The sequence below is a fragment of the Danio rerio genome, chromosome 2 (genome assembly GCF_049306965.1).
Source record: "Danio rerio strain Tuebingen ecotype United States chromosome 2, GRCz12tu, whole genome shotgun sequence".
Taxonomy (NCBI): Eukaryota; Metazoa; Chordata; class Actinopteri; order Cypriniformes; family Danionidae; genus Danio; species Danio rerio.
This window is the reverse complement of record NC_133177.1, coordinates 57,500,606-57,518,480: the sequence shown is the minus strand read 5'-3', so window position 1 is coordinate 57,518,480 and position 17,875 is coordinate 57,500,606. Positions and strand designations below refer to the sequence as shown.

The 17,875-nt window shown below is 40.3% G+C and overlaps 1 protein-coding gene across 6 annotated transcripts in view; it reads right to left on the bottom strand.

Moving 5' to 3' along the window:
- piezo2b (piezo-type mechanosensitive ion channel component 2b) overlaps positions 1-17,875 on the bottom strand; it is a 251,114-nt gene that overhangs the window by 121,572 nt on the left and 111,667 nt on the right. For 3 of the 6 annotated variants that reach the window (XM_021468270.3, XM_021468277.3, XM_021468271.3), the window contains exons 14-19: positions 13,421-13,535; positions 10,534-10,730; positions 10,263-10,411; positions 9,846-10,019; positions 2,379-2,420; positions 384-416 (exon numbers count right to left, since the gene is read on the bottom strand). In XM_021468270.3, coding sequence (XP_021323945.2) covers positions 384-416; positions 2,379-2,420; positions 9,846-10,019; positions 10,263-10,411; positions 10,534-10,730; positions 13,421-13,535 — 710 coding nt within the window. The remainder of the gene's footprint in view (positions 1-383; positions 417-2,378; positions 2,421-9,845; positions 10,020-10,262; positions 10,412-10,533; positions 10,731-13,420; positions 13,536-17,875) is intronic. The other 3 variants (XM_073931402.1, XM_073931416.1, XM_073931408.1) reach the window with 1 other exon arrangement.

The window sequence follows — 17,875 nt, the reverse complement described above, 5'->3', positions numbered from 1 at the left end:
AGTTCCTTTAATTGATGAATCACCCATATATATTCCTGAGAATGCAGATCACATGCTGATCAAGTTAGTTTAGTTTGGGTTAAACAACTATCTGGGTCATTTTAAAAGTTAGTGCCTTAAGACCAGCTTAAACCTCGAGTCAGGACTCCACAGGCAGGGTTTGGGTGTAAATATAGATGCCGTGTGCATTATTGCATTACAGTGTCAGAAGCAATGCATGTGTCTGCCATACAATCAATCAATGTGATCATAAAAAAAAAAAACAAATGAATATTTCAGCAGTCTTTAGTGGCTTTAGTCTCGTCCAGAAGATCTTGAGCAATCAAATGCTTGCATGGTGAGGTTTCATGTCAAAAGCTTAACCATGTTTTTACCACACTTACTTGCTCTGAGAAGAAGATATTTTTTGCTTGATGCTGTTGAAGTAGGTTACAGAATGGAAACAGGGAAATCAAATCAAGAAAACAGTGGACACTTTACAGTAGTACAGTGTAAGAATGACAGGATGAGGTGGAGAAGAGATTTAGAGATGCTTTGAGGAATGAAGGGGCCGTGCATTTCAGAGACATGCTGAAGGAAAAGATGCTAACATTTGTTTTCAGGGCATCATGTGTGAGGGAATTTATCAGTGATTATTATTATTTGAGCAGGCAGAGATTTAAAGTCAACATGAAAACATCAAAACTGCTCCTATTTAGCATATTAATCTATCTATTTATGGCTATTTTGAAGGATGGATGGATGGATGGATGGATGGATGGATGGATGGATGGATGGATGGATGGATGGATGGATGGATGGGTAGGTAGGTAGGAAGGTAGGTAGGTGGATGGATGGATGGATGTATGGAGGGATGGATGGATGGATGGGTAGGTAGGTAGGTAGGTAGGTGGATGGATGGATGGATGGATAGATAGGTGGATGGATGGAAAGAACAAAGGATGGATGGATGGATGGATGGATGGATGGATGGATGGATGGATGGATGGATGGAACCATAGATAAATAGATAGGTAGGTAGGTAGGTAGGTGGATGGATGGATGGATGGATGGATGGATGGATAGATGGACTGAAGGATGGATGGATGGATGGATGGATGGATGGATGGATGGATGGATGGATCGATGGAACCATTGATAAATAGATAGGTAGATAGGTAGGTGGATGGATGGATGGATGGATGGATGGATGGATGGATGGATGGATGGATGGATAGATGGATGAAAAGAACAAAGGATGATGGATGGATGGATGGAAAGAACAAAGGATGGATGGATGGATGGATGGATGGATGGATGGATGGATGGAAAGGACAGACAGACAGACAGACAGACAGATAGACAGATAGATAGATAGATAGATAGATAGATAGACAGATAGACAGACAGACAGACAGACAGACAGACAGACAGACAGACAGATAGATAGATAGATAGATAGATAGATAGATAGATAGATAGATAGATAGATAGATAGATAGATAGATAGATAGATAGATAGATAGATAGATAGATAGATAGATAGATAGATAGATAGATAGATAGATAGATAGATAGATAGATAGATAGATAGATAGGTGGGTGGATGGATAGATGAATGGATGGAACCATAGATAAATAGATAGGTAGGTAGATAGGTAGGTTGGTGGATGGATGGATGGATGGATGGATGGATGGATGGATGGATGGATGGATAGATGGATGAAATGAACAAAGGATGGATGGATGGATGGATGGATGGAAAGAACAAAGGACAGACAGACAGACAGACAGACAGACAGACAGACAGACAGACAGACAGACAGACAGACAGACAGACAGACAGACAGACAGACAGACAGACAGACAGACAGACAGACAGACAGACAGACAGACAGATAGATAGATAGATAGATAGATAGATAGATAGATAGATAGATAGATAGATAGATAGATAGATAGATAGATAGATAGATAGATAGAACGATGGATGGATGGATGGAAAAATGACCATATTTAGCATTTAATCTATTTCTGTCTATTAACATATGTAGTAAATAATAATAAATATGTAAATCAATAATAACGAACACCCCAGTCCATCAGCTCTCACGGTTAAATAAGTTTACAGAAATAAAACGATGCTTCATGTTGACTTCTGTAACATTTAATACAGTTATAGACAGGAAAGAAGTCAGTGGATGATGTTTACTGATCTATCCAGGAATCTATTGGTGCAGAAAAGGTGTTAGAAAAGTGTCAAGGTGAGAAAACAGTTCACTGGCAGACAGGATTAGTAAGAAGAGAGAGATAGAGAGGGATTGTGGGATGATGAGGGAGAGGTCGAACATTGGTTGCGATTTTCCATGGATGCCAGAGAAAGACAAGCAGTCACCCACCTATCCACGATCAGATAGATACGACCACTGACTTTAGCATAGCTGTGACATGAGGATGGCAGGGGGAAAGATGTGAGCACATGATTAACACAAGAAGAGGATCTGAACTCTTAAAGATGACTGGCAGAATCTCTGGATCATGTCAAGTCATCTTTATTTCAAGAGCGCTTTTTATAATGGAGATCAATGTAGTCAAATGTGCTTAACATGGATGAACAGACAAAAAGGATGATTAAAGAAATGAATACGCATGACTGAGAAATGAGAAATAAAAAACTGATTCAGGAATGTAACAAATGAGGGCACAATGTCAGGGTTACAAGAAAATTACAACAACTGCAAAATGGTATACATGTAAAATATTACACTGCAATTAATTTTTATATCAACGATGCAAGAGCTAACAATAAACACAATTGTATGTATTTTATGTACAACCCCAAAAAGAAAAAAGTTGGGACAGTATGGAAAAAGCAATTTAAAAAAAAGAAAGAAGTGTTTTCTAAATTTACTTAGACTTGTGTTTAATTGCAGACAATAATTATTAAATGTGTTCCTCATGATTTATTTTTTAAATAAACGCGTATATTAATTTTGGCTCTTGCAGCGCACTTCAAAAAAAGGTGCAACAGTAAAGCATTGTAACATTGCCATTCCTTTTAACAATCACAACACTTAAGTGAAGTTTCACAAACTAATTTCGAGAGCAGCACGTGATATGATTGACTGCAGCTGGCCACCCATCTACATTCATTAGTTAGCCAATCAGATTAATCCAAACTCACTATAAGTAGCCTAGCTAGAACTACTCCCATATCTTCGTTTTCCGAAGAAACCCCCCATTCACCCCTTCTTCTCCTTTACCACCAGGGAGCTCTCGAGAACCACCTGATCTCGTACTCCCCTCATATGCTCTATGGACCTGGCGGGAGCCCTGGGCTCAACTATCTCCGAGCTTAGGCCCCGTTTACACTAATGCGTTTTAGTTTGAAAACGCATAAGTTTTGCTACGGTTACGCCATCCGTCCACACTACGCCGGAGTTCTCGAGCGCCGAAAACTGAGCTTTTTGAAAACGCTGGAAAGGCCGTTTTCATTCTAAAACGCTGCTGCTCCGTCTCAGTGTGGATAGGGAAAGACGGAGACATCTGAAAACGGAGGCGGGGCTGCAAACGTTCGCCTATCTGATTGGGGCTTTTCCTCAATATTAAGTAGCCCACACACAGTTCAGTCTCGCATCCTCTTCTTGTAAGTTATTAAGACTTCGCAAGTTTGATCAAGGCTGCAGTCTCCCCCTTCTCAGTTTGATATAGAAAACATACAGAGGACACGGGTAAATCTTCAAAGGGAACAGTGTACTTTATAATTTCATTCACATCACCTTGGCTACGTTGTTTCACTTTCTCAACAATGTAAACATGATTTAAGGAACTGCCCATTTTCTTTTTAATATTAGCAACTTAACAGACAGCAGAAATGTTGAGGCGTCGTGCTGCATATATGGGCGTTATCTTCACTGTGTGGATATTTATAACAAAACGGAGCCGATAACAACTGCCTCCTTTCAATTTCAGTGAAAATACGAAACGCACCCTCTCTTTTGCTGAATATCAGTTTTAATAATCGATAATTATAAAAGTATAACATACAATAAGTTTATACATTGTAGAAAATAAAGGCAAGCGATCAGTCAATGTACCTGGATTAATCATTAACTTATCTTTGCGCTTAACCAAAACATGTTACCCGTGAACAAGTAACTTAATAGATTCCAATGACCAAAGTCAGGGAATTGGCCTATGTCGTTAGATAAAGACAACAAGATGAATGAAATATCACGTTTAGCAAATATAGTGAGATTAGATCCAGCGGGAGATGCGTGATGAGCAGTCCGACAAGCAGAGCTCTCATCTGGGTAGAAATGCTGGAGCGCTTGCCCGAGAGTGTGTGTGTGGTCACGTGATGTGCGTTTTCAGCGTTTTGGTGTGGACGGAGAGCAGTTCAGAAACGCTGGGTAAAACGCGAGTGTGGACGCGGATCGTTTTCATTCTACAACGCCGTTTTAAAACTAAAACGCACTAGTGTAAACGGGGCCTTAGTGTTCTCTCCCAGGACAGCATGCCAAACCTGCTAACAGTTGTCAAACAATATCTAAGTGTGAACTCTTGAAAAGACGATTCAAGAGTTCACACTTAGCTGATGATTGATTACAAGCAAGTTTGGCATGCTGTCCCGGGAGAGAGCCCTAAGCTCAAAAGGTCCTTGAGCCCTGGGCTCCCTACCATTTGCAAGGCGAGAGGGGAGCTTTGAGCTTAGGTAGATCTCGAGAACTCCCCTTTTTGATAAGAGCTGATGACAGAAAATGATTGCTATGAAGAGATATGCTGATGAATGAGGCCCCGTTTACACTAATGCGTTTTAGTTTGAAAACGCATAAGTTTTGCTGCGGTTACGCCATCCGTCCACACTACGCCGGAGTTCTCGAGCGCCGAAAACGGAGCGTTTCGAAAACGCTGGAGAGGCCGTTTTCATTCTGAAACGCTGCTGCTCCGTCTCAGTGTGAATGATGGAAAACGGAGACATCTAAAAAATGGAGGCGGGGCTGCCGACATTCGCCTCTCTGATTGGGGCTTTTCCTCAATATTATGTAGCCTACAAACAGTTCAGTCCCACATCTTCTCCGTGTAAGTTCAGACTTTGCAAGTTTGATCAAGGCTGCAGTCTCTTCTTTTCAGTTTGATATGGAAAACAGACTATACCGAGGACACGGGTAAATCTTCAAAGGGAACAGTGTACTTTATAACATCATTCACATCACCCTGGCTACGTTGTTTCACTTTCTCAACAATAAAATGAAAACATGATTTAAAGAGCCCATATTATGGGTTTTTGAAAATTCCCCTCCATGTAGTGTGTAACACAGCTCTAAGCGAAGTAAAGCATCCAGCTAAGGCTTAAATCTGTAAAAGTACAGTGTTTAAAACTGTTGATTCATCTATAAAAGAGTCGACTCATAGTGCTTCAAACGAGTCGCCTTGATACCGATTCATTAGGTGTTTCGCCATGACGTACGAACGAAACCAAGTTATTCACGTGCACGCGCAAACCCGGGAGATTTCAAACCTGAGGCCCCGCCCTCTGACGCAGAAACCCAGACACACACACACACACCCACAAACACACGCACGCACACACACACACACACACACAAACATGCCGGTCGATTGAAGTCACACTGCAGATGGATATATTGAGTCTCTACCCAAAGATGAAACCTCAGCATTATAGCCAAGCAGTTGGAAACTACTGGAAACTTCTGGAAACTACATGCTACAAAGAATACTTCATCAGCGTTTGTTAAAGGAAGGATCAGTAAAGAGTAACTGACTGCTGGACGTCAGGATGGATTTTTCTTCCTCCATTTCTCAAGTGTAAGTACGTCCGATTAAAGTTGCCTCGTTGACTCTAGCTTGCAAATGTATTTAGTTGTGATTTGTTACTTGTAACCGCGTGTACTGTATCAGGTTAACTGGCTATATTCTCTTATCGCGTGCAAAGTCACGTTAAAAACGCGACGCGTGCTGCTTTGTTAACGGAGCTCCGTGGACGAGAAGTGTGTGTGTCTGTGTGTGCATGTGCGCGCACTGTCGTCCGGAGGTGTGTGTGTTTGTGTGTGTGTGTGTGTGTGTGTGCGCGCGCGTTGTCGTCCGGAGCAGGGTTAAGTGCGTGCAATATGTGTGTGTGTGTCTGTGAAAAGAGCAGAGTGAGAAGCTAGGAGATCTCCTCAACTGCTTTTGGAGTTTTTGCTCAATAAAATAGTCAGTCGTCTGAATTTTCAAGTCCATAGTCTGTATTTACATTGACCCACTGGCAGCTAAAATCCACGCCTACACTATCGAGCGTGTATGAACTGTGATTACTTTTATATTGCTGATTAGCTGTTTGGCATTTCACTCCCTGACTGAAGGCAGTCGACCAATCGCAACAGACTGTCATTGGTCCAATCAGCGCAGATTAGCTTCGCGCTAAGGAGAGGTTTGGGAACAAATGAATCACTGGACGATTCATACAGGAGTCGCTGGAATATTTAGGTAAAAATAAATGCAGATTATAAGACCATAAAAGTGTTTTTTTGACCTTGCATGCATATTAAACTGTTGTTGGAGACCCTTACAACCAAGATATGACCCTATTTCATGTATAATATGGGCTCTTTAAGGAACTGCCTATTTTCATTTTAATATTAACAACTAAACAGACAGCAGAAATGTTGAGGCGTCGTGCTGCATGAGCGTCATCTTCACTGTGGTGCTGCATGAGCGTCATCTTCTATAACAAAACGGAGCCAATAACAACTGTTGCCTTTCAATTTCAGTGAAAATACGAAACATCCCCTATCTTTTGCTGAATATCAGTTTTAATAATCGATAATGGCCATTATAAAAGTTTAACATACAATAAGTTTATACATTATAGGAAATAAAGGCAAGCGATCAGTCAATATACAGAATGTACGTGCTTACATTAATCATTAACTTATCTGCGCTCAGTCAAAACACGTTACCTGAGAACAAGTAATAGATTCCAATGACCAAAGTCAGGGAATATGTCGTTAGATAAAGACAACAAGATGAATGAAATATCCCGTTTAATAAATATAGTGAGATTAGATCCAGCGGGAGATGCTTGATGAGAAGTCTGACTAGCAGAGCTCTCATCTGGGTTGATGGGCGCAGCGCTTGCCAAAGAGTGTGTGTGTGGTCACGTGATGTGCGTTTTCAGCGTTTTGGTGTGGACGGAGAGCAGTTCAGAAACGCTAGGTAAAACGCGAGTGTGGACGCGGATCGTTTTCATTCTAAAACGCCGTTTTAAAACTAAAACGCACTAGTGTAAACGGGGCCTGAGAGTTTGACTATAGTGCTAAATTACGATTGATCAATTAACTTGTAGTACATGTTTTTGGAATGTGGTAGGAAACCAGAGAACTCTGGGAAAACCCATGCTAGCACGAGAAAAACATTTTAACTTCGCACAGAAATGACAGCCAGCCTGTTAAAGGACTATAACCAGTGCTGTTCTTGCTGTGAGGCAACAGTGTTAATTACTGGGCCACCGTGCCGCCATATGAAGGGAAAGGTGGAGGAGTAGGGGTGGAAGGGGTGATTCTTCAAAGTGAAGACGACTGTAGTGAGAAACCCCGGCTCTTTATAGTGGGTTAGGAATCATCCGATTGGTGGATCATACATAGTTAATGCACATCCAGCCATGTTTAATCATAATCACGTGATCCTCTCAAAATTGGTTTATAAATAAACTTCCCTTAGGGACTGAAGACAACAAGTGATGAAGTGTTTCAGGTGTAATTTTGTCCCATTCTTCCTGCAAATAAGTCTTAAAGTGGGCAACTGTATTGTCACGGTCGGGTGAGAGGAAAAGGAGCGAGGACTCAGGTGCAGCAAATAATGGGTGTTTATTATAATAAAATAAAAATAAAAGGCAAAACAAAAACTACCCCGAGGGGGAAAACATTAACAAAACACACAAACTTGGCTGGGCTGACAAGACAAGGCAAGGCAAGACTGGAACAGGAACACGGGGAGTGTAGACAACGAACTGGCAAAGGACTGAAAACATGAGGGGGATTATAAAGCAAAAAGTAAATTGACACACAGGTGAACATGACAAACTAATAATGAGTAAACAAGGAGGGTGGGACTAGACAATAGACGGGAGAGCGCATGACACAGAGAGACAATACAAGCCATGCGCTCACATAACAACACACTGAAGCACACGTCAAAAGCATGTGACCACAATGTAAACACCGAGCCACGTGCTTTGACAAAAGACGCAAGACACGAGCACACGATGAATGAAAACACTCACCGTGCGCTCACACACGCAGCGTGCATGCTTCATCCCAGCGCCGACCAAAACCGAAACCAACAAGACTGAGACGCTGGGAATGAAACACCACGCTGCTGACAGACGAAAACACAAACACGAGTACAAGAGCGCACGCGTCTGAGGGACGCAGAGCGCGCGCGCAGCCGCGTCAAGCAGGAGCGCGCACACTCTGCGTACACCCACGACGCCGCGCGCGCACACAGAGACAGAAACAGGACCAGACATTGGTAGTGTCCGAGCTCTGCCACCAAAACAAGAATTTACAAGACCAGAGGGGCAGAACCCTGACATGTATGGGGTTTTCATTGGCGCATATTGCTCTTCAAAATGTGCCACACATTCTCTATTGGAGACAGGTCTGGACTGCAAACAGGCCAGTCAAGTATCTGTATCCTCTTTCTTCGCCGGCAGGACGTTTGTAATGTGTGCAGAATGTGATTTTGCATTGTCTTGTTGAAATATGCATTGGTGGAAAAGAAGGCAGCATATTGTGCTTTAAAAACTCAGCATTAAACTTTCAGCATTAATGATGCATTACAGAAGTGCAAGTTACCTTTGCCAAGGGCACTGACAGAACCTCAAACCATAACAGATCCCTGCTTTTGGACTGGTTGCTGGTAACAGTCTGGATCATCCTTTTCTTCTTTGGTCCAGAGCGCATATACATTTCTCCCCAACATCGTACCACATTACATGTTTCCACTGTGTGATGGTCCTTCCCAGATGCCTCAGAGCCCAGAGAAGTCAAAGGTGCTTCTGGACACTGTTAACATAGGGCTTCTCTTTGGCACAGCACAGTTTTCACTGGTATTTGTGGAAGTAACTATGTATTGTGGTACTTGATAAAAGTTTCCAAAAGTAGTCCTGAGCCCATGTGGTGTTATCGCTTATAGATAGATTAGGATTCTTGATGCAGTGCCGCCTGACGGATCGGAGATTACGGTTGTTCAGCTTGAACTCTTGTCCTTTACACACTGTAATTCCTCCAGATTCCTTGAATCTTTTAATGATGTTCTGCTCTGTTGAAGGTAAAATATCCAAATGTCTTCCTCTCTTTCTTTGAGGAACATTGTTTTCAAATATTTCAACAATTTTCTTCTGTATTTGTTGACAAACTGGAGATCCACAGCCCATCTTTGCTCCTAAAGGTCTAGAACTTTCCTGGATGCTGCTTGTGTACCAGATCATAATTACAATCACCTGTTGACATCACCTGTTTTAAATCACATCCTTATTTCACCCATTGACCCGATTACCAGCCCCAAACTTCTCCTCTCCCAACTTGTTTTGGAATGTGTTGCAGGTCTGAATGACAGGAAGGGATTTATATTTACATTTTTTAAATTTAAGTTGAGCAGATAAAAGAAGAAATACGTTGTGTTTATTTTGTCTGCTATGAAATACAGGTCAATTTAAAAATCACTTCTTTCTTTTTTATTTGAGTTTTCCATACTGTCCTAAAATACAGTCCATACTGTCAGACATACAGTCAGACAGACAAACAGACAGATAGATATTACATATTACACCTCACCTAAAAGCTCCTCTTCCTCTCTCTCACCTGTAAATGGTGCTCTCCTGTTTGCTGACCACGGCTTTCAGATCAGTCAGCTCCAGAAAATGGTCATGGAAGTAGTGCAGATGCAGGATACACACCAACAGGAAAGACGTCGGGATGAAGATACGCGTGAACAAATTAGAGAGGCTGAACTTCTCCAGACCGATATCCTTCAGTCTGACCCAAACACACATACAAGAGATTAAGTTCTACAAACAAGTCTCAAGACTATACATAAAAAGTTAAATAATACAATAAGAAAATATAAGTTTACAACAACAAGCAGAATAACGAGCTGCTTGAAACGTCTACAAATCAATGGAAGTAAATGAGACTGGAAGTCTCCAGCCAAAAAAATGCCAATGGCTGCTCCTGCTTGTATGTGAATAATAGAGTCAATAGGTCTGCATCAAAACTTACACATCTTTGTCCAGGCCGGTCATCCTGGTCCAGGTCGGGATGCCATCCTCAAACTGGCTGGTGTAGATCAGGATGAGCACCAGCATAGTGTAAACCACCACAGACATCCAGAAATACTTCAGGATCCTGCGCCAGTATTCATAATGTACCTGAAGAGAACAAAATCACTAGCATCGTTTACAACAAAACAGGCTTCATCTTTTTTTTTTTATCCCAAAAAAATTGATAAAATAATGCAAGGAAGGAAATATAACTGAGGAGCATTGTGGACCTGGTAAAGAGCGACGCAGGACAGCAGCATCATCATGTAGATGATCTTATATGTCGCCATATCTCCCTCAAAACTGACGAAGAAGAACATTCCTCCACAGACGTAGATCCAGTATTTGACCAGCAGAGCCATCACCAGCTTGCCCAGCACTTGCATCAGGTCGTTCTCATCCACTTCCTCTTCACTTTTTTCTTCCACTAAAACACATATTGAAAGTTATTTCTATTTCTTAAAGATTCCATGAAGTGCTTTGAAATGTGCATTTTTTATTTTTCATTAGTGTATCACATATACATAATAAATATATTTAATACAGACACATTTATTATGTCAAAACAAACCAAAATGAATCTTTTTTAATAAAAGGCTATAAAAACTCGCCTCATGACTTAAAGGGTGCCAATGTAATGCACACTAATGCCCAAAAAAGGGGGTGTGAAAGTGTAATTCTACTTATATTACTGTATAATAAACAATCAAAACTGCAATAATGGGTAACCCAGGCTCATTATTGATACTTACCCCTATAAACATTTCTGGAGATCGTGAAATAGGTCCCAGGAGGTAAGTTTTTTTTGTTGCAGTTTTTGTTTTTGCAAATCCACCAGAAGCTGCTGTGTACGCTTTTTCAAATCTCAAATTTCTCTAGCAGGTGCCATTTGCGCCTGCTGTTTTCACATAAATCCACCAGAGGCCGCTGTTGTCTGACTAACTGATTTACTGACTGATCAAACTATTTCCTCACCCACCCCCTTCTCTAAGCCCAACCAATAGTGTTGTCAAAAGCACAGACTGACCGGCCCACCACCTTCCCTAAACCCAAGCGACAATGTTTTCAAAAGCACAGATTGACCCAATCACCACCTTCCCTAAACCCAACCGACAGTGTTTTCAAAAGCTCCAATTGACCCACCTACTGCCTTCCCTAAACCCAACCTATAGTGCTTTCAAAAGCACCGATTGACCCACCCACTGCCTTCCCTAAACCCAACTGACAGAGTTTTCATAAGCATCAATTGACCCATTCACCACCTTCCCTAGACCCAACTGACAGTGTTTTCAAAAGCACCGATTGACCCACCCACTGCCTTCCCTAAACTCAACCGATAGTGTTGTCAAAAGCATCGATTGACCCACCCACCGCCTTCCCTAAACTCAACCGATAGTATTGTCAAAAGCATTGATTGACCCACCTACCACCTTCCCTAAACCCAACCAACAGTGTTTTCATAAGCCCCAATTGACCCGCCCACCGTCTTCCCTAAACCCAACTGACAGTGTTTTCGAAAGCATCGATTGACCCGCCCACCACCTTCCCTAAACCCAACCGATAGTGCTTTCAAAAGCACCGATTGACCCGCCCACTGCCTTCCCTAAACCCAACCGACAGAGTTTTCATAGGCACCAACTGACCCATCCACCACCTTCCCTAGACCCAACCGACAGAGTTTTCAAAAGCACAGATTGACTCATACACCACCTTCCTTAAGCTCAACCGATAGTGTTGTCAAAAGCACCGATTGACCCACCCACTGCCTTCCCTAAACTCAATCGATAGTGTTGTCAAAAGCATCGATTGACCCACATACTGCCTTCCCTAAACCCAACTGACAGTGTTTTCAAAAGCTCCAATTGACCCGCCCACCGCCTTCCCTAAACCCAACCGACAGTGTTTTCATAAGCCCCAATTGACCCGCCCACCGCCTTTCCTAAACCTAACTGACAGTGTTTTTAAAAGCATCGATTGACCCATCTTTCCCTTCCCTAAACCCAACCAACAGTGTTGTCAAAAGCACCGATTGACCCGCCCACCACCTTCCCTAAACCCAACCGATAGTGCTTTCAAAAGCACCGATTGACCCGCCCACTGCCTTCCCTAAACCCAACAGACAGAGTTTTCAAAAGCATCGATTGAACCATCCACCACCTTCCCTAGACCCAACCAACAGTGTTTTCAAAAGCACCGATTGACCCACCCACTGCCTTCCCTAAACTTAACCGATAGTGTTGTCAAAAGCATCGATTGACCCACCTACCGCCTTCCCTAAACCCAACTGACAGTGTTTTCAAAAGCTCCAATTGACCCACCCACTGCCTTCCCTAAACTCAACTGATAGTGTAGTCAAAAGCATCGATTGACCCGCCCATCACCTTCCCTAAACCCAACCGACAGTGTTTTAAAAAGCACAGATTGACCCATCTTTCCCTTCCCTAAACCCAACCGACAGTGTTTTCAAAAGCACCGATTGACCAGCGCCCACTGCCCACCTCTCTGTGTCTCAAGTCCACTGACATACACGGCGAGCTATTGGACAAACTGGTATCAGCAGAAAAGCCATCCACACAGAGATAAGCAGTTAGCTGGTAGCACAAAAAGAAACAGCAGCATCATACCACCCCCCCCCCCCCCCCCCCAGCGTTTGTTTTAAAGATGAAATGCAGCCATACGTAGCTCTGGCTACATAATTTGCATTCTCCAAAAATGTATATAGGGGTACGTTTTCACAATCAGCCTGTGTTGATAATGGGAGTTATTACTTATTACTTTTTCTTTCATGACTTACAAGCTGATTAAGCACCAAATGTTATTTGTGCATTCATTACACCTATCAGCTGTCAAAAACTGTGAAGCGAAAAAACCTCTAAAAAAATGCTAACGATAATCGAGAGCAAAAAGCATCGTGGTGTGTATGAGCCTTTCTAAAATACACACTTTGCTTGTGGTTATTGCAGCTGGTTAGAACAAATCTCTGATTATAGAAAATGGAAAAACAAAACAGATTATGAAAACTGAAAAACATGGAAGATGTCTCATGTGTCGCGTGTAGTCAGGACACGGTGTTCATTTGTATGTAGCACCTGTTGTAGACTCTAATAAATAAATCACCTTTTTTCTGCTCGTCTACTTTGATGTCAGAAAGTGCTGCTTCTTCTTCCTTCCTTTCTTGTCTCTCCATTAAAGTTTGTCTGAGCAGTAGCCAGAAACTCAGCTGACACAGAACCTGCAAGCACACACAATGGCACGAACCAGAACAAAGGGCTGAAATTAATACATAAATCATGTTACATGCAGTTCTTTTACAGAGAGAGTATGTTTATGAAGTCATAACTACCATATAGTTGTATATTAATAAAAAAAACTAATGTAAAATACTAAACATTTAGATATAAATGACACATTACTAATTTGTGGTCAGTAGTTTAATCTTAAGGCTTCATTTATTTGACCGTAAACACAGTAAAAACAGTAATTATTACAATTCCTATCTTATATTTGAATATATTCAAAGGTCCCATGAAATTAAAATAAAGTTTTCGTTTAGATGTTACCATCTGTACTGTTTAGTTTTTATGATATCTATAAGCTAGTGTGCTTCAAAACAGTGACAACATTTGCTTTTAGAAGATATAATACTGATATGTAAAGTTTGTTGTTTGTTACTTCCGCCTAAATGGATCATATCTCATTACAATACTTTTGCATGATCATATTTCTATTTTAAAATTAAGTAAATTACAGTTTTTCTCAGTCGCTTTGGTGCATTTCTCACAACACTATTTACATTTGCACAACAGGTCATGCATTTCTCAAAACAATTAGTCATTTGTGCACATCCTAGTAGCAGTTTCTCATTCTTTCCAACACACTGCAGATGCCTTTGGACATGCATCAATTGCTTTCATACAACTCTCTGCTGTTTATAACATTATCATTTGCTTATGTCATTTCAGTCAAAATGAACTAAACTTGTGAATGCTGAATAGTCATTCCATATAAAACTAACAGTCCTCATTTCATTACTTGAGTCATTACATACAAAAATGTTGAACTAGTTGTCAAAATCTGTCAAGCAAATTTTGTAAAACAAATTTAAATCTTTTCTTGAAAATTTTCCTGAAAATGTCTGAAAATGATTTACAGACCTGTGTATGTTGTAGGTTCAGTTCCGATATGTACTGCAATATTGTTTACAGTTGTGCACAGTTCAACCCAAAGGGAGTTTGTGTTTGTTGTAAATAAGGGTGTATTTATTCTTTTGCACAATGCTGTAAATAAATTAGAATCGCAAAGAGAAAATGCAGTAAAACCGTGAAACATACATATTCAGTGTCTTGTACTCAGATACCTTACTAAATCCAGTGATGTCTAACTTTACTGTAGTTTTCAAATGGCTGTGCAAATAGTATATAGTGCTGTCTTGAGCATTTTCAGGAAGTGTCACCAAAATCAGACTTTTTTGCATTGGAAAAAAATGTAGAGAGTAAACTCATAATGAAAACATGACAAAGCCTTTTGACTATCTTGTTCATAAACAATGGTGTCAGGACTTTTCATTTTGACGATACTGACACTTTGATTGACATGAATACATGCTTTTGAGGAAGGAACTATCCATTTTGTGTATGTGACGCGCTTTTGCAGGTTATCAGCTAGGTTTTGCAGTTTGTGCTAATTGTTTTGAGAAATGCATTAACTGTTGTGCAAATGTAAATAGTGTAGTGAGAAATGCACCAAAGTGACTGAGAAAAACTGTAAATCTTTATTTTCCTGAAAATGTCTTTAAAATTGAACAATTTGATAAGTGATTTACAGACCTGTGTATGTTGTAGGTTCAGTTCCAATATGTACTGCAATATTGTTTACAGTTGTGCAGTTCAACCCAAAGGAAGCTTATGCTTGTTGTAAATAAGGGTGTGTTTATTTTTTTGCACAATGCTGTGAATAAATTAGAATTGCAACGAGCAAATGCACAAATGCAGTAAAACTGTGAAACATACATATTCAGTGTCTTGTACTCAGATACCTCACTAAATGCAGTGATGTCTAACTTTACTGTAGTTTTCAAATGGCTGTGCAAATAGAATATAGTGCTGTCTTGAGCATTTTCAGGAAGTGTCACCAAAATCAGACTTTTTTGCATTGGAAAAACATTTTCAGAGTAAACTGCAATGATGAAAACATGACAAAGCCATTTGACTATCTTGTTCATAAACAATGGTGTCAGGACTTTTCATTTTGATGATACTGACACTTTGACTGACATCAATACTTGCTTTTGAGGAATAAGTTATCCATTTTGAGCATGTGACGCGCTTTTGCAGGTTATCAGCTAGGTTTTGCAGTTTGCGCTAATTGTTTTAAGAAAAGCATTAACTGTTGCGCAAAAATGCACTAGGTGTTGTGAGAAGCGCACCAAAGCGACTGAGAAAAACTGTAAATGAACTTTTAAGGGATTACAAAGGTATTGTGTAAAATTTGTAGAAAAAAAGTTTTATATTGTACATGGGAGCATGTGTTTCTGTAACATTTCTGTGAAAATTGTTAAAAAATAGATCTTTTGATTTATGTTAAAGTAGTTTTATTCTTTATTGTAAATGGAAAAGCTGCATTTACACAAAAACAAAAAAGAAACTTAAAAAAAAACATTGTTTAAAAATATATTTGATAATTTTTTATTTACTGAAAAAAAATTGACGTATTTGGATATAGAAAATGCCTTTAAATAGTTCTTGAAGGAACACATTTGACACTGTTAAGGTACGAAGTGTCTTGTCACTTTAGTGGTACCTTCATGGATCAGATTTGTACCTTTGATCAAGATACAATATTGTATCTGCAGGTTTTAAAGTGGTACAAATCATGTCCTTAAAGGTACAAAAAAAAAAATTGTCTTAAGGTACAAGTCTGTCCCATAAAAAGGTACTGCCCCAGGGACAAGGGTTTTTTCTACCTTCTTTTGGTACAACATTGTACCATTTTTTTCAGAGAGTGTAGTAAGTAGCAAAAACTAGGTCCTATTGCTACTACTCATGGTGCAGAGATTGAATTGGTTTCCCAGTGCAAATATCTTGGAATTTTAATTGACGATACACTTTCTTTTAGTACTCAAATTCAGCAATTGGTGAAAAAATTTAAAGTAATTTTAGGCTTTTATTTTAGAATTAAGAACTGCCTTTCCTTTGATGCTAAAAAGAAGCTGGTTGAGGGAACATTCATGTCAACATTGGACTACGGTGATGTAATCTATATGCATGCTTCTTCTCAAAGTCTGCATGCATTGGATACTGTTTACCATGGTGCACTTAGATTTATAACTAACTTTATATCCCCTACTCATTATTGTGTGCTGTATACTAGAGTAGGTTGGTCTGCTTTGTCCATTCGTAGGCTCAAGCATTGGCATATCCTTGTTTACAAATCTATACTGGGTTTACTCCCATCAGAATTACATTTGTAAAAAGCCTGTTCTTAACTATGGTCTTCGGTCACAGGATATTTATTTACTGTCTGTTCCTATAGTGCGGACTGAGATGGCGAAAAAAAGGCTTTTAAGTACGCAGCACGTTTTGCTTGGAATAAACTGCAAACACAGTTGCAGTTCAAAGACTTGATTTCACTAAATGCTTTTAAAAAGACTATAAAAGATTTAGAAGTTGAAACACAGGCTTGTAGATGTTTTGAATAGTCTGTCAGTGTGATTCATGTTAACTGTGCATTGTTTTTTGTTTGTTGTCCGTTGGACTCATGTGACTCGTGTACTGCCTAATCTTGGCCAGGACGCTCTTGTAAAAGAGATTTTTAATCTCAATGTGTCTTTCCTGGTAAAATAAAGGTTATAATAATAAAGTGCATTGAATGTGTAACTACGTCACCTTAGATTAAAGTGTTACCCAAGAATTTAAAGGTGCAGTAGGTGATTGTCTTCAGAAACATTTGTTGTTGTGCTGGTTGAAAGTCTCTTCACAGTCCAATAGTTATGATTACAGTAAATGATCTAAATGTGTTTATATGTATTTTTATATTCTGGGTAAAGCATAAAACAAAAAAAAAGTTCATCAAATTAAATAGAGTCGGACCGTCATCTCCCTTAATTCCGATAAGCAGGTCAGACTGTGTGTCAGCAAATGTAGATTCGTACTTCTGCGCATGTGTTCACGCAGATCCGCCATTAGCGCGTGCCCGTCTGCATCACAAACGCATGTACGCGAGCGAGCTGCGGGCCGCTCGCAGATGCTGAGTCGGAGCCAGAGGCGCCGAAGGACAGCCGAGCTCGGGCCGATTACTGTAAAGCCAGGCGCGAGTATAATTCGCTCTTAAAGCGGCCGCACAGTCACGAGACGGACCGGGAGAAATCAAATGCTGAATTGAAACTTTTAAATACCTGAATCAATATTGGAGTCACTTTAGCACGCTGGAGGAAAGACGACACCATGGCTGAAGTATTACTGTTAGACAGGTAATGTTGTTTTAAAACTATTTTATGTTAGATTGTGTTGTTATGAATGACTTATATGCACAGACGTGTTGTTCAGCCACTGAAATCTCCCGGTGAAAGATTGA